Genomic DNA, 24,518 nt, shown 5'->3' on the forward strand with positions numbered 1-24,518 from the left:
TTTTAAGCCACAATTTACATGTGCAAAGATTTGTTGTTGCAGATAGTATAATTCTTTTATTTTTTATTTATTATTATTATTTTATTATTTTTTATTTTGGAGGTACGCGGGCCTCTCACTGCTGTGGCCTCTCCCGTTGCAGAGCACAGGCTCTGGACGCGCAGGCTCAGCGGCCGTGGCTCACGGGCCCAGCCGCTCCGCGGCATGTGGGATCTTCCCGGACCGGGGCACGAACCCGTGTCCCCCGCATCGGCAGGCGGACACTCAACCACTGCGCCACCAGGGAAGCCCATTCTTTTATTTTTTAAAAAAGTCAAGAACTATCAGGAAAGTTAAAATGAAAGTCATTTTATACTTCCTGAATCATTTAACTTTCCAGGCTAAAAGGGGAACCAGCCATTAAAATTACTCTTTAGAAAAAACAAACAAACAGGAAAACCTATCTTTAAGTTATAAACTCATGTTAGGTTAATCAAATGATGAATTAGCTCTGGACTCCGGGTGCTTATCACAAAATGTGTTCACCTAAGTCCTGCATATTTAGTCTATTGGATTACACTTGTGAATAGAGTAGGTGAGAAGAATCATATACTCACTTGGCTCTTCCCTACTCCTGGCACTCTGTGGGAGCCTCTGTTTCTCCCAAAGTCCATCCAATTTCCCATAGCCTAAAGGGTGGCGCTAGGTCTGTTACCTCAGTCACCGAGAGATTACCTAGATGCTCCAGTAGATTCAATGATACCTCAATCACCTTAAAAAAGCACTACTATTAACACTAAACTTAATAGGAAAAATGATACCACTGAAAAATGTCATGCTATCAGCATCTTAAAGAAATAATTACAGGGATAATAGAGATGAGGTGATGGACAAGTAAAATGCTTTATTCTTTTTTTTTTCTACGCTTATAATGTTGGCAGGGATGTTAAAAGGTTTTCCATCTTTGTACAGAATCATTGCGAATGCTATAGCATTAATAGCAAAAACAGCAACAACTTAACCAAACCTGTAATGCTACAGAGAAGGCGCAGATTGGGTGTGGTGTCTCCCTTGTACCCATTGGAGACACCTTCTCCGGAGGCCGGGGGCACTGGAATGGTCATTGTGATAGGCTTATGGAATTTCCTTCTTCTGGGTTCCACAGTGACAATTGGGCTAAATGTTGCTTTGTTTCCAAGGATCTTTTTCACAGTTTCATCTGGAACAGGCTGGGCCTAGAGATGAGAGAAAGGCCCTTACGTGAAAGTGGACATTTTGCTCTTATCAGAAAGTGGATTTTTTAACTGAGGAGAAAAAAACCAAAAACAACCACCCAAAAAATGTCTTTCTTCTGCTATTAACATTCTTGTGTATGCCTTCTGATGGCCACATGTATGCGTTTCTGGTAGTTATATATCTAAGAGCCAAACTGCTATCTGGTACACATACGACCACCATTATGACATAATTGCCAAAATGTTTTCCAAAATGCTCGTTGCGGTACCAGTTTTTATTCTCATCAGCAGATGTGAGTGTCCTGGTTCTGTGTATTTGCCAACACTTGGTAGTTTCAGTTTTTTTTTATGTTAGATATTTTATTGAGTCAAGTTTAACATTTTAATATGTTTATTGGTATTTGGAAATGGAAGAGAACATAACTTTCCAGAAATTTTGTTGTTTTAAAGAAATCTTGTTAAAAATTTTATGGGGCAAAAAAAAGTTCTTTTTCATCCTTTCTCACTATTTCAGAAAGGCATAAAGCAAAAACAAAAACAACCTAACACTGTAGCAGGACCTACAGCTAGAGTATGTTCCCAGTAGAACACAGACGGCATGGGCTTGCATGAGAGACAGGATGTCAGATCTCATGGCAGAGAAACCTCTCAGTCTAATCCAAAGGACAACAAATATTGAGTCCAATAGTTTTCAAATCTATGCAGGGCGTTCAGTAAAACATTACAAAGGCAACTTGTACCCTCAATTTTTATTGAGGTTTCTAGAGTTAAGTAACAAAAAGGCGTACAAGATTTCAAAGGATATCAGTTCTAGTCTAACAATTCTTTTCATTTCTTTGCAATTTGGTAGAACATTCAATGTGGGAGACAGTTGCAGGGAACTTCATACTACTGAAATGTAAGGTGGTATCTTTAGCTCCAAATGTTTACTGAACTTTCAGTTAAACTATTAATTACTATATTAAGTTAACAACACAAATTAAGTTATTTCAGGTTATTTTCTTTATTCAATAAGAAAAAAAAGTACTGGTTAAGTTCTAACAGAAATGAATAGATGGAAGAAAGACCATTCTTGCCAAGATTTTCAGCCAGCTTTCCAAACCAAAACAAGTTCCAACTGGTTTGGTTAAAACCCAGCATTTTTGATTTACTTGAACTAAAATCTGAAAGCTTGCAAGTTTCACTATTATAGATTTTTATGATGTGGCATATTATAAACCAAATCAAATATATTTTGTTTCTTTAATGGTATATGTGCTGTTTGGTGCTTTGTTGCTCCACATACTGAGACCAATAACCTATGGTTAAAAAAAATGATCTTTCATCAGAAACCAAGTGATACATCTAAACAGAAAAACCCTAAAATATGTACCTTTTTTTATAAGCCAGTATGCTAACTTTATACGTAATATTTTTTATTTAAAACAGGTTAATGATTCCCAAAATGGCCCAAATGCTTCGAATAGCAATATATCATAAGGATGAGTCATGACAACAGTTTTCAGAGCAGAACATGCTCACATGCTCTCTCCACGTACCAAGGAGAACAACTTTTTGTGAACATTACCTGGAGGCCCACTCGAATTCTTTTGGTTAAAGCACCCTCTGGGAAAGAAGCTTGGACGAGGGGCACGGTGGTACTGCTCAGAATTCCACCTTCAGGGCCAATCTGATTGCTTTCCTGCTTAATCCGTGAAACCACTGCGAAATACTGGGGGAAATCCTTAGTGATAATCCTGCAGATACGCTTTTTCCCTAACTCTTCTGGGCTATCAAGTTCTGAAAAGAAAAATGAATGAAAAAGCCATGAGAATAAGCCTATCTACCCAATACCTTGAGACAAACTGATGTGTAATATTGACAGTTAAAATTATTTAGATTCAGTAGTATAAACAGTTTTATGATAAAGAGAAAACTATAGTGACCTTAAAATAATACCAAGCTTTGCAAAAATATTATAAAGCTATTCATGCACAGTATTTGTAGAAAAATATTTCTACTGAAGAGGAATAAACATTTTCAAAAACTGGCATTTTACCACATATGGACAAATTTCTACTCTTCAAGAAGGGATACCTTAATTCTGTGCTTCTTTACAATAACCTGCCCTCAAGATGCCCAAAGTAAGAATGAGTCAGAAAAAAGTAAGGCCTCATAAGAAAGTAAGGAAAAAAAAAAAGAAGAAAGTAAGCACTTCAGTATGTGTGAAAGGCTCTAGAACTTTATTTGAAAACCTCTTTAAAATATTTTAAAATTACCCAAATGATTTGTATCATCATCACCAATTTCTGTCTGCTCATCAATGGCCCTCATACATCAAGCTCAACCTATTTACAAGTGGACACATCTTCTTCCCTTCTGTCCACCTGCAGACCTACTTCTTGCCTTGTAGTCCTAACTCTGGTAGATTTATTTTACACTTTGCCCAGTCCTCCAGTCCAATAGCTTTGACTGACTGACTTTACACTTCGCATCCAAAGGTCAAAGTCCCGTTGATTCTGTCTTGGAAGGGGCTTGCTCTCCTGCCACCCCTTGTTCAGATGCCGTTTCGACTTGCGTAGATTACTGGCACCACCGCTTAGCCGTCTCCCTGTCACTCGCCTCCCCTTTGCTCCAGTCTACCTCCCGTGGTGCAGCCAGATGGGTTTCTTTCAAAAGCCCAGCTTTATGCAGAATTCTGGTAGGTTTAATTGAAATAAACCATTAAAAAAATCGTATGCAATAATATTTGAGAGTAACCAAGAGTATTTTGGAAAAGTAGATTTGTGAGAGGGAATTTATAAGATTTGAAAACCTAGAAGTATCACAATAAAACAGATATAGAGAGAAATATAAGAATATAAGAAATAGATAATAATAGACAAATAGGTCAGGGGGACAAAAACAGAGAATCAAGAAATAGATTAACTTTATCAGGACTTCTCTGGTGGCGCAGTGGTTAAGAATCCGCCTGCCAGTGCAGGGGACATGGGTTCGAACCCTGGTCTGGGAAGTACCCACGACTAAAGCAACTAAGCAAAGCAACTAAGCCCGTAAGTCACAACTGCTGAGCCTGCGCTCTAGAGCCTGCGAGCCACAACTACTGAAGCCCGTGCGCCTAGAGCTCGTGCTCCGCAACGAGAAGCAAGTGCACTGCAATGAAGAGTAGCCCCTGCTCACCGCAACTAGAGAAACGCCCACGAAGACCCAACGTGCCCAAAATAAATAAATTTTAAAAAAGAGATTCAACTTTATATATGTGTATACATAAACACATATACATATATATAGTATATGTGTAAGTAATATATATCTACTTTTATATATATATTATGTATTTAGTATATTTAAATCAAAGTATACTTAAACTTCAGTTCAGTGGGGGAAAGATGGTTTATTTAAAGGACAGTGTTAACATAATCAGACATCTATGTGGAAGAACAAAGCTAAATCACTATATATCTTATCATATATTAATATAAATTCCAGCTGGACAAGAGACTTAACTACTTAAAAAATTAAAATATTACCAAAAAAAATCAAGAGAATACCTTTTAGCCTTCAATAGGAGAAACTTTCCTACTCAAAACGGGATATCCAGAGGCCTAAAAGTCAGTTCTGACTATATAAAAATGTAAAGCTTTCTATGACAAGAATAATAAACTTGAATGACAAAAGGTAGACTGGGAAAGGTAATAGCCACACATGACAAATGAAGAACTAATATGCTCAATATCAATGGCAGCTACAAGTTGATAAGAAGATGACAGAGAAGCCAATGGAAACTAGCAAAATGTTATAAACAGGCGATTCAGAAAACGGCCAATAAACTTTATGTTACAATATTCAAACTCGGTAATTTACGTGGAAATACCAATTCCAACAAGATACAATCTCCTGCTACAAACAAGATACAATCTCCTGCTACAGAGAAAACTGGGGGAAAACAGATGCTTTTAGTCATTGCTGGTGGGTGTGAATGGCAATAATCTTTTGACAGTGTAACTGGGCATCTTCTATTCAAAACGAAAACGCATCTACCCTTGGACCCAGCAATCCCATTCCCTGACGTCTTTCTTACAAAAGCACAGGCAAAGCGGCATTGCTTGTAATGACTAAAGCTTGGAAGAGCCTGCGTGCCCATCAGTAAGGGCTTGGTTAGATAGGTCACGGTTCATCCACACTCACGGCACTCCTGAAACGAGTGAAGAGGAGGATTCAGGTTCGTCCATTTACCAGATATTTACTGAAGACCCACTATGTGCAGGCACTCATCTAGTCACCAGGGATACAGCAGAGAGCAAACTAAAGTCACCGCTCACAGGGAGATTACATTCTAATGGGGGGAAGGGGGGAAGGGCACACACCACTGAGCACATAGGAAGAAAAAAAAAAATCAAGGGGTGGAAATAGAATGTGACGGGGGGGGGGGGGGGGGGGGGGGAGGGTCAGGAAACACTTCTCTGAGGAGGTGACAGGAGAGGTGAGCTCGGAGGGAGGGAGGGAGCCAGGCAGGTAGTGGTTGACATGTATAAAGTCAGGAAGGAAGCAGCAGGCAGAGCAACGTGCACAGTATGATCCTTTTTAGAGGAAAAGTGTAATCTGTATGTTTGTATATATATATTTTAAAATTTATTTATTTTAGGCTGCGTTGGGTCTTCGTTGCTGCGCACAGGCTTTCTCTAGTTGCGGCGAGCGGGGGCTACTCTTCATTGTGGTGTGCGGGCTTCTCATCCTTTTTAGAGGAAAAGTGTAATCTGTATGTTTGTATATATATTTTTTTTAATTTATTTATTTTAGGCTGTGTTGGGTCTTCGTTGCTGCGCATGGGCTTTCTCTAGTTGCGGCAAGCGGGGGCTACTCTTCGTTGCGGTGCGCGGGCTTCTCATTGTGGTGGCTTCTCTTGTTGTGGAGCACGGGCTCTAGGCACGCAGTCTTCAGTAGTTGTGGCACGCGGGCTCAGTAGTTGTGGCACGCAGGCTCTAGAGTGCAGGCTTAGTAGTTGTGGCACACGGGCTTAGTTGCTCCACGGCATGTGGGATCTTCCAGGACCAGGGCTCGAACTCGTGTCCCCAGCATTGGCAGGTGGATTCTTAACCACTGCACCACCAGGGAAGTCCCTGTTTGTATGCTTTTATAAGAGAAATTTGCAGACGAAACCTTCTACGCTATTAACACTGGGAACTGGAGTTGGAGGTGAGAATAGGGTGGGAAATAAGATAGCATTACCTTTGGGTTTATGTAGCTGGGGTGGTTTTAGTTGCTACAAAACAAAGGGGAGATTTCCACACTTCAAGGAGGGGTGTTGGTTTTACTTTTGTTGTTTGCTACTCACAGAAGCCTCTTTTCATTCCTCTGATACCTACAGCACATGCCTACCGTCCCTCCACTACGAACACGTTTGCCGCCTCTGTTAGACACAGGGCTGAGATAGCGGCATATTCCACACAGAAATGTGCAGAATGGTAAAATGGATGGTTAGCTAATTGGATCAGAGACATCTTCTCATTTTACAGATTAACCACCACCAAATTAACTGTCAACTAGGAGAGAAACAGGGTTCACCCCAGATCAAAAATGGAACTGGAATCTTGGTCCTTTTTGTTTTCTAACCATCTCCTTCCCCCCTGCTCTGTCAAAACCTAAATACTGAGTCTCCAGTGAAGGAAAAGAAAACAAAGGTAAAGAATTTTAAAAAAACCAAAAAAGCTAGTATAGAAAAACAGGAAGAAATCAAAGTTTGCTCAGGAAAATATTCTGGGGAAGTTTTCACCTATTCACCAATTGATAAAGAATAAAAGTTTTCCATACAGAGCGGGTATATTTCCTTTCCCATGATTTGGCTTATTTTAAAAAGTCCGGGGCTTCCCTGGTGGCGCGGTGGTTGAGAATCTGCCTGCCAGTGCAGGGGACATGGGTTCGAGCCCTGGTCTGGGAAGATCCCACATGCCGCGGAGCAACTAGGCCCGTGAACCACAACTACTGAGCCTGCGCGTCTAGAGCCTGTGCTCCGCAACAAGAGAGGCCGCGACAGTGAGAGGCCAGCGCACCGCGATGAAGAGTGGCCCCCGCTCGCCGCAACTAGAGAAAGCCCTTGCTCAGAAACGAAGACCCAACACAGCCAAAAATAAATAAATAAAATTTAAAATGTAGTGTCAAATCAGTTTATTAAAAAAAAAAAAAAAAGTCTGAATTTCCGGAGTTCATAACTCATGCTGCAACTGAAAAAGTTCTGATAATTTGTTTAAATTGCTGTGCAACTCATCACCATCAGCTAAGTAGATACTTTTTTAATTTCAGCTGCAAACCTGTGATTATGTTCTCCTTTAGAAAAGACTTAGGACTCCACACAGTGCAAGCAGTTTACATGGACTCTGCCGTGAAATGACACCCTTCAAACAAGACAGATTTCCTAACTCTGCCTGTAACAAGCATGTATCCTGTGAGTATTAAGTTTACTCAAGATTATTCTGGACCTACCGGTGGGAGTGAGGCATCTTTCGGAGGAATTGTGATAATGTGCACTTCTCAGCTGCTTGTGTGTGTGTTTGGGTGTGTGCACATACATCTGTGCGGAGTTAAGGTAGAGACAGAGGTATCACCCCTGGAAACTAATAGCAGTGGATTGGGAAGAACTACACTTGGCGTAGTAGAGGTCGCTTGACCACACTTATGCCGTCTTACCTTGGATGAAGCATTAAGGCCACCCCAGACAGAAGGTGAGGGGCTACCCCTCAGATGCAGCAGATGAGTGGTAAATGGAGAAACTCAGATTTCTAAGTCCACCCTGAATTTCTGACGTCTTTCAGGATTTGCCAGTGACTCAGGGACCCTCTGTGTTGTACTCTATTTTGAAGCTTTTAGCAATTCCTCTGTCACCATGAAAACTTGCATAATTATTGACCTTCAATGTGTATTTTAACGGGTACTTTAAAGATAAGGCTTAACCTAATGGAATAACTAACGTGTGGATAAAAGGCGTTGGCGTCTCCATGCCCCATTTTTTAAGTAGAATCATACACCTTCTTGAATTACTCATATTCCCAGGCCTTTGCATGATGAAATGGAGAAAAGGTATCTTCCCTTAACCAGATTACATTCTGTATATATGTCTACTTAAAATCTTTTTAACTTTTTTCCTCTGAGAATAAAAGTTAATAGAAGTATAAAAATACTAATACTAAATATTGGTTTATAATCTTTTCAAGAGCTACAGTTGAAGGCTGGGCCATTACACTCTAGGATATCTGCACAAATAAGAAAGTAAATGATGCGGATAAGTAGGTAAACGTGAGGAGGGAAGAGGAAGAGGTGAAACCAGTAAAGTCACTACAGGTGCTTACGGCCTGGATGCCTACCACAAGATTTTATTGGCTATTGTAGGACAGAGGTTAGATAAATTATGATCTATTCATACTATGGTATACTGTGCTATATTGCTATTTGTAAGCTAAAAAGGCATATCAAAAAAAGTCAGATTTCCAGGCAAATAGGAATGAAGTTTGATCATGTAAAAATGAACAACGCCACTGTTCTGTCCAGGACTGTATTTAATCGGAGTTTAAAATGGTCTATTACTTAGACCAGAGAAGCAGAAAGATATTACCAAGAATCTTTGCTTTGTTCCCACCCTTTACATACAGAGATAAACTCAACCAAGTAATGTGCACCACAAACATGGTGCCTGGATCATACTCCTACCCACAGAGAACCTAGCTCCCAGAGGAGTGTGCCCCAGACTGGCCAGATCAGAAGCAACACCGGTGCTACCTATTAAAAGCAGAGATTCCTAGGCTTCTCTCATGGAGATTCTGAGTTGGTAGGCCAGGGGTGGAGCCTGAAATTTCCATACTCAACTCAGGTGACTTTATGACTTGACACATTTGAGAAGCGAGGTATTAGTAGACTCTCTCCCTGTAACTGTCCTTAAAAATCCAGAACCCAAATTATCAAAAATATGACAACAGGATCCCATGAAAAACAACTCAAGGATGTTTCAGTATGAGAAGAGGAGCTTATGGGGCAACAATAAATATCTACTAGTTTAAAATAGTTTTATTTTTTAAAGGATATACTAAACCACTCCATAGCTATAGAATTAAAGGAGGCAAGGGCATAAAAAAATATTAAGAGCTTTTTAACTTTCAGGGTGATTCATAATGCCTAGACTATGAAAGAACCCTGGATCCCTCTCTTCCTTTTTAATTTGTTACTAGCAAAGTTGCCTCTATCTCTCTCTCTCTCTCTCTCTCTCTCTCTCTCTCTCTCTCTCTCTCTATCTCTATCTCTATCTCTCTCTCTCACACACACACACACACACACACACACACACACACACACATCACAGGGAAAAGAGAGAGGTGAGTTCTGAAATAGGTTTGGCCAGGAAGAAGGTTAAAATTTACACTTACTGCATGTCTACTTTGTGGCGGGTCAATTACTCTTTTGCCCACATAGCATTTTGGTAAAGTAAGTGTCTGAAATTCAGAGAGGTTAAGTGACTTACCCAAACTGACTTAGCTGGTCTGCTTTAGAGCTGAGATTAGAACCTAAGACCAGGCTGGGGGAACGGATGAAATCACACAGACGTGGACTCCAACCACCATTTAACACAGTGTCTTTGCAGACTAGCTGGCACGTGTGTAGTGGTTGATAAAACGGATGAGTAATGGGCGGATGTGCAAACACCCTGGTCCAAAAGGTGACATGACTTCGTACTGGCCCACTCCAGGGGCACAGAGCTCTCATGATAGTGGCACTTTCTGCTACATAAGACATGGAAGCTAATGTCCTGCAGCGTTCTTGCCTCGCTGATGAATGATAAGTTTCTTAAGTACCTTGTAACTCCTTTAGTTCATTTGTAAAAGCTGGGACAGCATTCTCTGTAACAGATTTTGCAACAGAGCAAGAAGGATCATAAAATGCTTTGCAAATATGAATGGCTGTGAAGGTCATAATACAATGAATCCGAAATAACACGACTGAAATCATGTTCCCACAAAATGAGTTTTTCTTAAAAGCATTCAAATGATCACACTGATTAGTTCTGGCTCACTCTTACATGCACTAAATGTCTTGATAACATGGTCCAACGGGGCCATGGCTCTCTTTCCTGTATGGAATTTGTTTTCTGAAGGCTGTTTGTGATCTGGTCAGGTTGGAGTGTCAACAGTCTATAGAAGGAATACAACCTGGAGTTTTCACAAAGGACGATTTCTTTTCTTTTCTTTTTTTTTTTTTTTGCAGTACACGGGCCTTTCTTTTTGCAGTACACGGGCCTCTCACTGTTGTGGCCTCTCCCGTTGCGGAGCACAGGCTCCGGACGCGCAGGCTCAGCGGCCATGGCTCACGGGCGCAGCCGCTCCGCGGCATGTGGGATCTTCCCGGACCGGGGCACGAACCTGCGTCCCCTGCATCGGCAGGCGGACTCTCAACCACTGCGCCACCAGGGAAGCCCAGGATGATTTCTTTATCTAGGGTTTCATTTCTGGTCATGTGAATGTTCTCTCAGCTTGCTCTTCTACGAATGGAGTATTTGATACTGAGCGGTGGGAGAAAACGGGAGTCTTAGAATGTCAGAATTCAAAACGGCATGCTAGCTAGTATGGGTCTGTGGAAAGTCTTTGTAGACAGGTACCTTCGGTTCAAATCCAGTTCTCAAACCAGTGAGCTTGGATCTTGGAGGAGTTCCTTAACGCTGAGCCCTGTGTAACTTGTTTATGAGATCAAGATAAGAAAAGTTACCTCTGGGGTGGATATGACAAATAAATGATACAAATCCGCCAGCACAGATCTGCTGACATAATAATTTAGATTACGTATTCTTTCCAAGGTCATACAACCCTGGAGATAGAGGAGAGCCATAGAGCCAGCCTGTGGCAGATCTAAGGTTGGACTCGTTTTTTTTTTTTTTAAATCACACTGTTTCTGTTTTGCATCTCTACAAGTATATAAATCGGAACTGCTATCATTTTAATTTCATTCCGTTTTTAAGGGAAAATATCACCAATCATAGAAAATTAAGTAGCAGATAAATTGGGGGAAATGAAGGCAATAAAAGATAAATTTATAATATTTAACTCTGGCTGTAGAATATGTGGAACAACATAACAGTTGTAATATATTCACTGAAATATTTCGGAAAATTATGGACATTCATTTCTTTGGAATTAAAGTTCAGCTCCACCTAAAATGCAACTTTTGGAACGAGCCCACCCTTGGATGTTACAGGAAAAAACCCTCAAATGATATACTTGACCCTTCTTCCTCAACATAAACACAGTAGGAAACTTTTCAATTTTTACTTTGAAATAATCAGATTCATGGAAAGTTGCAAAGACAGTACAGAAAGGTCCCATCATTTTAGTAATTTCACTCATATTCGTATTGAATTCTGGCACCTGCTATATGCGTGTCTGGATCAGCATTATTTTACATCTTTGACGACCCAAGGTAGGGACCGTCTTTGTTATTCAGATTTGCACAGATAACTGGGTGCTAATGAAGCAGCATGTCTGGAAACAATGATACACCTGTTTGTTCTTCCCTCCAGTTTCTGCAATCCGTATAATTGCTGACAATCATATATCTTAAAGTTATTTTTCGAAAACTAATTCCTAATCATTATGTGCCCTTCTCCGGCTTCCCAGACCCCCTCTCCCCATTTGTTTGTGGCATCTGTTCTTTTAGAAAGCTGCTTCCTGTCTTGGGTATGGGTCACTGAATTACTGAGGAAATGTATTGCCAAGAGCGGCAGCACATGCCTGGATACAACTCATTCATTTCTTCAACAAATTATGACGAAGTGACAACACTGCTAAGGGCTGTTATATTCATTGGGCATAATGACTGTCACCAGTCAGAGCCATTCCTTGCCCTCATGGACTTTACAGTCCACCAAGGAAGAGAGCAAAGTTCAAAAGTGCTTGTTACAGAAGAAGACAGGTCAGGTGCGATAGAAGTATTTACCAAGTGTATCTAACTTAGACTGGGGTTTAGGGAAGGCTTCCTGGAAACAGAGAAGTGAGAGAGGGTGTGTTTGGCCATGCTGGAATAATCATTCTAAGGTTTTCCTCCATGATTGCAGAAGCCTTGTATTCTTTGCATCTGCTTCTCTCTGTTATTTTCCAGAAAAATGTTCTTCCACATCTGCTTACTTTTCCACTTGTGCAAATGAAAAGGCTTTCAGGCAATTAGCCCCCTTACAAACTTTCTTCAACCCTTCGTTTAACCATCGGTACTATATCCAGACAAGAAACAATTTATATAATCCTATCTTCAAAATCCGGATCGTATATAATGTCTTGAAGCTAAACACCATCAATCCGTAACCCGGCATATGCAGCAAACACAGAAGTGCACTGAGCTCTAAGGGGCCTAGACCTGCCGTGTCTGGCACATCGGCCTCTATTCACATCGACACTAAAGGTGACGGAAGCTAACACCCGGTCTCTCAGACCCCTTCACTGTCCCTGGAGGGCACAGAGCCCCACCCTGTCTGACACATGGGACAGGGTGTCTCATGTCATTTTTCGACACACTAATGTTTCATAAAGACATGTAATTGCAAGAAGTACATTCCACAGACATATATAAAACCTGGCATTATTAATGTTCGTCTGCTTCGGTCCCATTTTCACTTCCTGACTGGTAGGCGTGAGGGAACTGTTCTGGCCCAGTTATGCACCTAGTGGGCATCGCTGAATCCTCTTAAAAGTAAGTTTTCTGGCAGTGGACTGAAAGCAGATAAGCATCTTGTTATGGTTTAATTAATAGTTTTGGGCTTTTTTGCTTTTTCTCTTTTTTTCTTACACCCCAACCACAGTCCTGATTTGGTTAAGTTCAATTGTTCCTTTTTCCTCCAGAATTTTTCAAAATTGTTAATCGATTTCCCCAACAGATGGTGCTGTGTACAACGTGAAACTACATATTTCACTTTTCAGTGCTCAACTACTTCTATGAGCAGTTCTTAAGATCTCTAAGGAGGAAGGATTCTTCTACTAGTAAATATCATATTCTTTTCCATGCTGGCTTATCATAGGATATTGAATACGGTTCCCTGTGCTATACAGTAGGATCTCGTTGTTTATCTGTTCTATGTATAGTAGTTTGTATCTGCTAATCCCAAACTCCCCATCCAACCCTCCCCCGTCCCCGTTCACCCCCACCCTGGCAGGCACAATTTTAAACATGTTGAATTGAACTTTGTGAGTTTAACTCAAGTAAGGTTTTAATTAAACTTACAAAGTGGATTCAATTTGGTGCATTTTAAAGATGATGTTTTTGTGGGGAGCAGAATGAGTATTTTTTTGTTTTGCGATATCTTTCTCTCCTGAGAAAACACGAACGAACAAGTGCTAGAACAAGATCTATGTCTGCTGCCAAAGAGAAAAGTTGCTCCTGCCACATGATACCTCAGTGGTAACAACAGGTTCTTCACACCCAGACCAACTGTCCTCTGTGTCATTCTAGCCTGTTATTTCAATAGAGCTGCTCTAACACACCTGCTTCATTAGCATAACCACTGATGCCTTTATCTCTGAGGTTGCTAGTGCCACAAATTACTCTTGATTCCACCCTATTCTGCAATGACAGTTTTTCCTGAATACATGCCATGTCCTTTGGAGTCATACAAGAACTAGGAGGGTACCTTGATTCATAATGGAAAATTTAAGGAGCAGCTGGCATTCATGTCACCTTTTGTTCCACACAAAGCCCTCTCATAGGCATCCTTCATTTGAGAAGATACAGAGGCAAGGGAGTATCGTAGGAAAACGGCTAGATTTGGAGTCAGAAGTCTAGATCTGTCTGCTTACGATTTCCTGACTGGGTGGTAGTCATGGGGTAATCACCATCAGCTGTGACCAGGGATTCCACTAGCCCTGGAGGTGTCCTCGTGGGATCTGGAAAAGCGTCCATGTGGAGTGGACACAGCCCTGTAGGCAACTAGAGAGTCGCTTTGAAAACATTAGATAAAGGTGCCCCTTTGTCCTGAAGGCCAGTGTCAGAGCAGATGGCTTGGAAAGTGGAAGAGGCAAGATGTCTGCCCCCCTCGCTCTCCTGCCCAGCTAGCTGTACGTGGCAGCCGTGGCTATGGCTAACTTTGAGAGTGGTTCTCATGTGTCAGACATCATGCTGAGAAATTCACACATATTAGCTCATCTATTTCCCATTAGTTCTCTATGAGCTTAGAGAGATCAAGGGCTTTCTTGGAGTCGCACAGCTAGTAAGCCGTGGAGCCAGGATGGGAATTCCAGTGTGTGTGACATCCACAGGTCGTGATCCTCACGACCACACCACGTTGGGCAAACTATCCTCCTCCTTGGACTTGTCTTTCCCTGGAGTTACAATTTGTTTGTTTGTTTTTGGCGGTACGCGGGCCTCTCACTGCTGTGGCCTCTCCCGTTGCGGAGCACAGGCTCCGGACGCGCAGGCGCAGCGGCCGTGGCTCACGGGCCCAGCCGCTCCGCGGCATGTGGGACCTTCCCGGACCGGGGCACGAACCCGTGTCCCCTGCATCGGCAGGCGGACTCTCAACCACTGCGCCACCAGGGAAGCCCTGGAGTTACAATTTGATTGTGCACATGGAAAGGCTTTGCAAGTTTTAAAATACTACAGAACCATAATCTAATCTTTACAATTGTGTTGTTCAGTAAAAAAATCACTGATCAAAATACTGGCTAAGATGCTTTCTAAACACTTGGGTTTTAAGATGTTCAGAGAAGACGGTGCAACAGGACTAGTTATAAAAGTAGAATAGATTACTTATAAAGTAACACATTGAGTTCATTTATGGAAAAGAGGGTTAAAATGAGACATTTATAATAAGACAGGTATTATCAAGGGTCACTTGCCATAGATGGCAGATAAGGCTTAATTGTTATGAACTGGGTAAACTGATAGGGTAAATAAAATAACAGTAGAATGATTTATTTCTCTTTTTCTTTAAGGAATTCTTGAGTGATCTGGTCACTGGCTTATTTTATGTACTATTTTTATCTTGCTAATTAACAGCTATCCAGGGGCACAGAGTGGTGAGGGTAGAAATAACATGAAACCTCCTAAACCATGCTTATGCTTCTCTCCCCACAAGAAGTTTGACTAGTTGGACCTTGAAGGAAAAAGAAGGGTTGGATTTTTAGAGACTGATTGATTTTTATTTTTGCCTGTCTGCTTTTAGAGGAGGGATGTTCCAATAAGAGCTAAGTTTCTCTGGGGACAGGACAAGAGTGGTGGTTAGTGGTGCGTGAGCTTGGCATGAAATCTGATTAATTGAGCTTCAGTTATAAAATGTGTGTCTTGATTCCTTCATTATCATTGCTCTTATAGATTTAATATATGAAGAAAACCATGGTGCCTTGAAAATTTAGTCCTCAGTTTTCCTTTTGTGGCCTCCAGTGCTTGATTCTTTAAACTTGGAAGTATTTGCATTTCCTTTTAATTGTCTAAAATGGAACCAAACTTTATCTGGTCTTAAAAACTGTAGCAAAGAAACTCTATCCACTATTTCCAAGATAACATGCAGAATCCAGGATAGGGCTAGATCATCATTTCTTTAAAACATCGGACAGATGCCCCTAGTGTGGCAGTGTCTGGGGCGTCATTTGTCTAAGCAAAGATAGGACTAACTTCCTATTTGAAAACTGGCTTATTAAAAACAAAATGAAAGAAAAAACAAAAAAAAAAAACAAAAAAAAAACCCAAAATAAAGACATGTCAGTATGAAATCATGGAAATCCATTCCATAAATAAACCTTAAAATTAAAAAAAAAAAATCTGCCTGTGCCTGATACTATAACCTGTGCTCAAAAATGAAGAACATGTTATTAGAATCCGGTGTTTTTGTCAGAACTGCGGTGTCTAATGAGGTGGCCACTGGCCACAGGTGACTATTTGAAATTAATTATACAAAATTAAAAATTACCTTCCTCGCTTGCACTAGTCACATTTCAAGTGCTCAAGAGTCTCCGGTGACTAGTGATGGCTGTTGGACCACACAGGTATGGAATATTTCCATCCCCACAGAAAGTGCTATTGGACAACACTCTCTTAGAATATTCAGTATTCTTCCTAAAACATTAATGAAGTTTGGGGGAGAAGAAACAGACTAACAAGAGCTTTCTTCCAGACAGCTATATATAATTTTTTTAATTTGAATTTTATTTTATTCATTTATTTTTATACAGCAGGTTCTTATTAGTTATGTATTTTGTACATGTTAGTGTATATATGTCAATCCCAATCTCCCAGTTCATCCCCCCACACCCCCCAGAGCTATATATTATCATGAGGTCCCTCCTTCTGCCTACTCTCCAGGATTGGGTGAGTGTCCGAATCAGGACTGTGCCCGATACTGGTGACTCAAAAGCGATTAAGACACGTACTCTGCCCTCAGCTACTTACAATGTCAAGGTAGCTATTGGTTAAAAAAAAAAAAAAGAAATCCTTGTGGAGAGGATGCTGCATTAAAAAACTAGTAATCTACAATGGTATTTAAGAAATACTGGATACATGAAAATATCTTTATACCTTATTTTCCTTAAAACAGGAAAAAAAAAAAACTATCCTCTGGAAAACCCATTTATCTTATTCTCTCTATTTTTTATTCTCAATCATCCATATTCTTTTACTCTTTTCAAAATGCAAATTCAGTTCTTTCCCTTAGGATTTACTCATTTTAAAACTTTTGATTATGTTTTCTTATAAATTTCCTTATAAAAAACTATATTTCATGCTTTATAATAAATTAAGGTAATAACTATTAGAAATCTAAATTGCCAATGAAAGTTCCCATCCATCAGAAATTATCTGAAGTTGTGAATGGTACGGGATATACATGTCAGTATTATGTATAAACATTTAATGTATACTCATTACATGTATAACATTTAAAATGACTCTTCTGGATCTTGAAATCTAGAGGTTTGTAGGAATTTTATTCTTTAGGTTTATTTTCTTCTCCACAGGACACATATTTCTAAAGTAAGTGGGATAGTTAAAAGTTTTTGAGAACAGGTAGAACGAGATTTCAGCCCCTGTGCTGCAACTGAGTTGGGGGTAACCTTTTGACTTGTTTGAACTCCAGTTCCCCCATCTATAAAGTGGGATTAAAACTACCTACTTCGCAGTACTATGCTTTCATTTTAAATTTCCATACATAGAGGCATTTATCAGTGCCTCACGAATGCTAGACTCTCAGCAATGATTAGGTTCCCCCTACCCTGCCGTAAAGACATCTTTAAATTCTTGGTTGGCTGTGATTCGCTGTGTCTTATACAATACCTTTGGCATGACAATTTTTTCTATGGAATGAATATAATAGTGGATATTTATCAAGGGCTTAGTTTGTAACAAGGGCTGTATCTGAAAAGCGCCTCACATAATGACTTTATTTCTTCTCAACAGCAACCTTATGAAGTGAGGAAGGTAATCTCCATTTTATAGAAGTAACAGAGGCTCACGGGGATCCAAGAGCTTGTCCGAGGTCGTCCCTCAAACACCCTCGAGTCTGTCTAGCTCCTTTGTCCACACTTCACAACCAGTAGAGACTATGCTAGATGCATTCCAAAAGCTAGTGAGCTAAATGCTAAGAGAGTGAATTTTATGGTATGTGAATAATTTCTCCAGTAACGCTGTTATATAAAACAGTTGCTGGGCTTCCCTGGTGCCGCAGTGGTTGAGAGTCCGCCTGCCAATGCAGGGGACATGGGTTCGAGCCCTGGTCTGGGAAGATCCCACATGCTGCGGAGCAGCTGGGCCCGTGAGCCACAATTACTGAGCCTGCGCTGAGCCTGTGCTCCGCAACAAGAGAGGCCGCGATAGTGAGAGGCCTGCGCACCGCGATGAAGAGTGGCCCCCGCTTGCCACAACTAGAGAAAGCCCTCGCACAGAAACAAAGACCCAACACAGCCATAAATAAATAAATAAATAAAATAAAAACAAAAACAAAAAACAGTTGCTGGATTTGTAGTGATTAGCAAGTCAGTATAAAGATTAGCTTTATTTTATGATGAGCTCTCTCTCTCTTTTTTTTTTTTTTTTAACCTTTCTAAAGGAAAACGCTGCACCAAGTACCCACTCTCAAAACAAGTCTATTCCCAATATCTACCAAGAAAAACTGCTACGATTCTAAGGGGCAGGCAGCCTGAAGAAGGTGTGCATGAGAGAGTGACATGCTTGCTATAGGCCAGTCTTACCAGGTCAAAGAATAAGACACTGGAAGCACCACAGACTCCCCAATCATTAGCCTGAAACCTATTTTTTTAAAAAACTGATTAGAACCCAGGAGAAATTAAAAATCCATAAGAATACTGAAATCATCTGCGAGAAGACTGAGATAAAAGAAGGGGCACGAAAATAATGATTCCAAAAATAAAAAGTGAACATATTTTCTTAAAAATGCTCTGCATGCTTTGCATACCTTGCATAATTATTTCACTCCCTCCTTACACATTTTTGACTTAGAAAACTTTCTTAAGCTTTGGAAAGATTGATACAGTTGATTTAAGACAGAGAATTATCCGAAGGTTTATACATTAATATGGGGGGGCGGGGTTTGTTAGATTAAATGGAACTTCATGCCTTAGACACAGAAAACAATAAATGCTGAGGAACCCGATTCCCAGTTTAAAATACAAACGTGTGAAATTAAAGTACTGTTTCCTTTAGTCTAGCCATTCCTTTGATTTCTTCCTGCAGACATTCAGAGAAACAGGGAGTCACTGTAATTACCTTCATCCATGCCATTAAGTAATTCGGTTAAATCTTCATTTTTACTGTCAAATTGATGCTCCTTCCACGTTTCACCATTTTCACTTCGAAGAACAATGAGTTCTCTCTCTTTTCCTCTCATAGACCCAAAGTGAGGGATTTCCACTATGACAGGGCTGGAAGAAAAAAGCCACATTATTTTGGTATCAAAGGAAATAGGTTTATAGTTTCATACTTTTAAAAGTGTTTCATTGACAGTATTCATTTGAAAATCAGAGGTGCCACTAAGGTTGGGAATGATTTCAAAGCTGCAGAATCATTTGCTAATTAAATAATATATTAGAAACCTGAAAACATGCCATCATTCATTCATTCACAAACAATTCTTGGGGGCCTATCATATGTTAGGCATTTGATTGAATAGGGGGAAAATATTCAGCACACATAAGTAATCGAGGAATTGAAAGTTATTAAAATAGACCATAAGAAAGAAAGTTGGTCCATTTTTTAAAACACAATAGTGTATTGTATTATACAAAATGCTCATGATTTAAAAGGACACAGTCGTTTCTTGAAAAAAGAAATTCTGTAAATTGCCTATTTTGAAAGATTACTGATTTTTTTTTCCCTTAGCAAGAAAACAATCAATATAACAATCCACTCCTTCCAACGGTCAGTTTTCATAACTTTCATGGCCTGTATAGTCAAGACAGTTACTTTGATTTTTATGTTGTGAAATGGGCAGTGTAATTTCCTAGCTCTCGCAGGGCTGCATAGGAATTAAACTTTCTGAAAAAGCATTATTGGTTTGAAACTGTCATATAACGATCTAGTAATTTTTGACAGTGTCCTTTTGCAAAAGAAGGCGAAAAAATGGCTGCAAATTGAAGAGAGCCAATCAAGCACAGGAATAATTTTTGAATAATAAATTTTGAAGTAGGATAAATGCTAAAAAGGATGAATGGAAGTAAGCAGACCACAATCACACACAGTTTATGTAGCTGGATTGTGCAGCTTTATTTTATGACATTTAAGTAGACAGTATCATTATTCTCCTACAGAGGTTGTATATAACCTCACCTCTTGGCCTGTGTGTTTATGTACATGTGGTGACAGAAGATACAGGCTTAAATAGGTAATAGCATAAAAAAGGATAGTAGTTGTAATGACCAAATGACATAAATAAAAACATATTAATATTTGATTTATTACAAAAGCATTCACTTAAAATGGGATGATAAATATGAAAATTTTACTTTGGGCAAAATAATTAAAATTAATTCAAATTAAGGGTTTGAAACATTTTTTATAATCCCTTTATTTTTCAGTGGGTAAGAACAAAATCAACTATTCCTAATAGTGTTAGTAATTTCAAGAGTTATTAAGATGTTCACCTTAGTTTTTAACCACACCTGGTGATTAGACATTAAATTTTTCTTTTTTTGAAAACTAGATACAATCTTTGCAGGTTAATGCATCAGATACTGTCACTCGAAATATTTCAGGAATGTGGCTTTGTGTATGACATTCAACAATATTGGAGAGGAGGAATGAACAAGGGTCTGGGACCAAGGTGAAAGCCAAGCATAACTTTTCATAACAGGTTTCTTCATGCAGACTGCCAATGCAAACACACCAATCAGACAGATAAGCAGACAGACAAATACCAACACATTTCAGCTTAAACAGAACAAAACAAAACAATTTAATAACTTTAGTAGAATATGCTACCTGCTGCCTATTGGATTTTCTTTAAATATCTTGTATTCCCAACATTTTTTCAAAATCAGTTTACTTATTGATGACTTGTCCTTCTCACAGCCCATAAGTACTTTTAAAAAAAAAATGCAACTCCACACACATACATATATATATACAGGTATATATATATATATATATATATATATATATATATATATATATATATACACATATATATCATTTACAGCAAATGCTGATTCAAAGCCTGCATATATCTTCTTTTACACTGGGTTAAAATCAGTCTGTCTTAAAAACTATCAGCATCAGTTGAAACATTTCAAATTAAAGCAAGGTTTACAGAAGCACAGAGTTATGAAAGCAGAATGCTTGCAGTGACTTCCACATGCTTGAAAAGCACAAGAGAGGTAGCGGTGCTGCATTAAGTCAAGCCACTATGATTTTTTTTTTCTTCTTTCAGTGACACACATCAACTGAAAGCATTAAAAACCAAAAATAAAATTAAGACAAGAATAAGACCATGGGTGTGACAGAAAAAAATTGAAAATGGAAAAAGAATTGTAGACATTCTGTATCTTGTCTATAAAGATCCTACCCAATAAATTTTGTTCCTTGAGGCCCAAGCTGCAGGATTCGGCTAACCAAGCTCTCACCCTCATTTACAGGGGGAGGATTGGTAGGAAGATGCAGTTTACTGAATAACATCCATGCAGCAGGAAGAGAAACAAGAAGGGGAAACTGTGAACAAACTGTCCGTCACGACAGAGCCTGCCTGATTTGCACCCAAGTGCCACCTCAGAAAATAAATGCATTTTTTCCTTTTGTAAAATACAGTATCACAATGGATTGTTCCCCAAAAAATGATCATTAAAAAGACATGTACCCAAAATAGCCATTTATTCAACGTGGGATATATAAGAGTGGTGCCTTGACTTCCACGGGGGCCGCTGGGGTTCCGTGCACTCACTGAGCAGAGAACATGCTTCTCGGTTAGTAAAACCTTTGGCCAGCAAACTGAGTTAAGGAAGTACCAGCCTACCAGCTTTTCAGAGAATTACACAGCTTTGTGACCTCTGATACTACATGAAGGCTGTACTCGACTGAAATGGTCCAACTCAACAGATTTAACTGTTAACTACTTGAGTTGACAAGGGTAAAGAAAATCAGAGATGTGGTACGAGGGCCAAGATGAAAACTGACAAATGACTTACCCCAAAAATTGTGCCCCTGCAGGACCCATTTCTACCAGCCTACTGGCTAATCCCTCTCCTTCCACCATCGGGGGTGGGTTGGCCAGTTTATGTCTCTTTACCAAACGGCAGGTGATACGGGTGGGGGCAGTGCACTTGCGAGGAGGAATGATGATTCTCATCCCGTGGTGCCGGCTTCCCCTCATGGAGCCGCCTCTTGCATCCACCATAAAGCTAACCAGAAACCTGCAGGGGGGAAAATCAGAGGCCAAATCAAGGAGAGACAGAAGCCGTTTTCACAGCAAGTTTGGAAACTGAATGTTAAAGTGACAGACAAGGTAGCTATCATTCCCCCTCTTTAAGAATACATTGGAAGTAAATACAGTGGAGTCACATCAAACATGCATTTGACTTGTGAACTGAGCAAAAAGTACAACACGACACTTTATTTTTTGATGGTGCGTGGCCTCCGAACAGAAGCCAACCACTGTCAGATGCTCAAACTGAAGGAAGAGTGACTATTTCAAAGTTGGGATAAAAACCGGCTATTAAACGACTGTCTTGCATTTAAAAACAAACCCACTGTATGTGGTCCCTGTGGGTGGTTTAAGTTTACATTCAAGGGTCATTTTAACTATCAATGGTTTTAGCCATGTGCTGACTATGGAATCTCTCCCCCTCAACAAGTAAGATGAAACTCCACAGTATGTCTTAAACATGTACAACTCATAAAATGAATGTATCTTTAATCATACCAACACTCTAATTTTTACTATTCTCACAAAGCAGAAAATAAGAATAAAAGCAGAAGGTGACTAAAGTTTTACTAAGGCAATTTTGATGGAAAGGGGTTTAATCTTTTCGATATCAATTTGGCTTAAAAACTGTTTAAAACAATCTACATTTGAGTATCTGTATAGCAATACAAAAATGATTGAACAGACTTTTTAGAAAATATCTCTAAGTTATATAATTCTGTCATTGGCTGTTATATTAAAGCTAGGGAGGACAAATTATTTGTCTGCATGTAGCTATGAAGATGTAAAGAATTAACTGTGTCATATTTGGGTAATATCTTTTAAAAAAAATTTTATTGAAGTATAGTTGATTTACAATGTTGTGTAAATTTCTGCTGTACAGCAAAGTGATTCAGTTATACATATATATATTCTTTTTCATATTCTTTTCCATTATGGTTTATCACAGGATATTAAATATAGTTCCCTGTGTTATACAGTAGGTAGGACCTTGTTGTTCATCCATCCCATGTATAACAGTTTGCATCTGCTAACCCCAAACTTATTTGGGTAATATCTTGATTCCTATCATGTGTTCGTGAAAAAAAGACCTCCGTGACTCCTCCCACCACTGTCACCGTGTTGTAAAGCACTCTGATGAATGTAAACCAATGAGCCCAACATATGGAAGAGTGCAAGTCAGAGACTGGGGAACAGAAACATGTATTTTTGCGTTCTAATTTTCACATGTGAAAATACGCTTATTAGTGGAAGAGCACCAAATGTTGATATTTAGAAAACTGTCTGAATACCTACAGTATTTGGGCGGGGGGGGGGGGGGGGCGCGGAAGGGGGATAATCCCATCCATCAAAATCCTCTACTGTTTACTCTTCTAAAAAACAGTTCTAACATCCTACAAATAGATTTCAGACCCTGCTTGGCGGTCCTAGCTGGAGACCCTTTCCTAAAAAGTGATGCCTCTTGACCTCGGAAGAGTAACCTCTTCAGCAAAGCAAATGGACCCACCATGCCCATGGAGAGAATCAAGAGCATGGGGATCACTTTTCAGCCTATCAGATTTTCAGAACCAACTCTGGTCATCAGTGAGGTGGAATCAGCTTCACACCCTTTTGCTCATTTTGGATTTAGCTGTTTTCCTCTGGATTAATTAATGGTTTCATATGTTTTTGATATCATTATACATACTTTGAGAGACGGGAACCACTAGGATATTCAAAGTATGAGGGCAAGAGACTGAATCTCTCAAAAACAAAACAAAACAAAACAAAAATCACTCCTCCCTAGTCAAAGACAAAGATACTTGTTCACTTGTACAAGTGTCCAGATGAATTGTCTCCAGTGTTGAGTGATAAAAGGGTCACTTGAAACTGCTCTGGGGAGCCTATACTTTTTTAGACATATACATACTTAACAACTACTTTTATTCAGTAATAAAGACAATGTGGCATATTATAAGGAAGCCCAACACAAAAATCTCATCTTTCCCAGCTTCCAGTAGTTAAAAATCAACTTGTGCTTGGGACTAAGAGTAACAGAATGAATTACAAATGATTCAAGATAAACTCTGGGTTTGAAAATGCAGTTGTATTAGTATTGATACAGATAAACACTGGAGTGTTTACACTGAGAGGGCTGTGTTTGCCCTGGCAACAAACAGCTGAGTCTCACTAATACAGATAATAATTCAGATCAGGTTTTGTCTCGTTCACTGCTTAACCTACAGAGCTGAGCACAGTTCCCATACATGATCAGCACACAGTAAATGTTTACTGGATAAACCAATGAACAAAACCATTTTGTTAAGTGTGCTCAGAAACTGCCTAGGTCAGACTTGGTTACTAACACTGAAAAAAAATATGGAAAAAATATATACATATATAAATATTTTATATATATAAAGTATATATATATAAAGTGAAGGTAGTGTAACAAGGTTACCAGTGTCAAT

The 24,518-nt window shown here is 39.5% G+C and overlaps 1 protein-coding gene across 5 annotated transcripts in view; it reads right to left on the minus strand.

Annotated features, from left to right (window-relative positions):
• ANK3 (ankyrin 3) overlaps nucleotides 1-24,518 on the minus strand; it is a 677,213-nt gene that overhangs the window by 54,369 nt on the left and 598,326 nt on the right. For all 5 annotated transcript variants that reach the window (XM_029244863.1, XM_029244862.1, XM_029244864.1 and 2 more), the window contains 4 exons: nucleotides 21,833-22,057; nucleotides 18,924-19,078; nucleotides 2,782-2,993; nucleotides 1,007-1,214 (listed from right to left, as the gene is read on the minus strand). In XM_029244863.1, coding sequence (XP_029100696.1) covers nucleotides 1,007-1,214; nucleotides 2,782-2,993; nucleotides 18,924-19,078; nucleotides 21,833-22,057 — 800 coding nt within the window. The remainder of the gene's footprint in view (nucleotides 1-1,006; nucleotides 1,215-2,781; nucleotides 2,994-18,923; nucleotides 19,079-21,832; nucleotides 22,058-24,518) is intronic.

The sequence above is a fragment of the Monodon monoceros genome, unplaced genomic scaffold (genome assembly GCF_005190385.1).
Source record: "Monodon monoceros isolate NGI ecotype Baffin Bay Population unplaced genomic scaffold, NGI_Narwhal_1 Super_Scaffold_4, whole genome shotgun sequence".
Classification (NCBI taxonomy): domain Eukaryota; kingdom Metazoa; phylum Chordata; class Mammalia; order Artiodactyla; family Monodontidae; genus Monodon; species Monodon monoceros.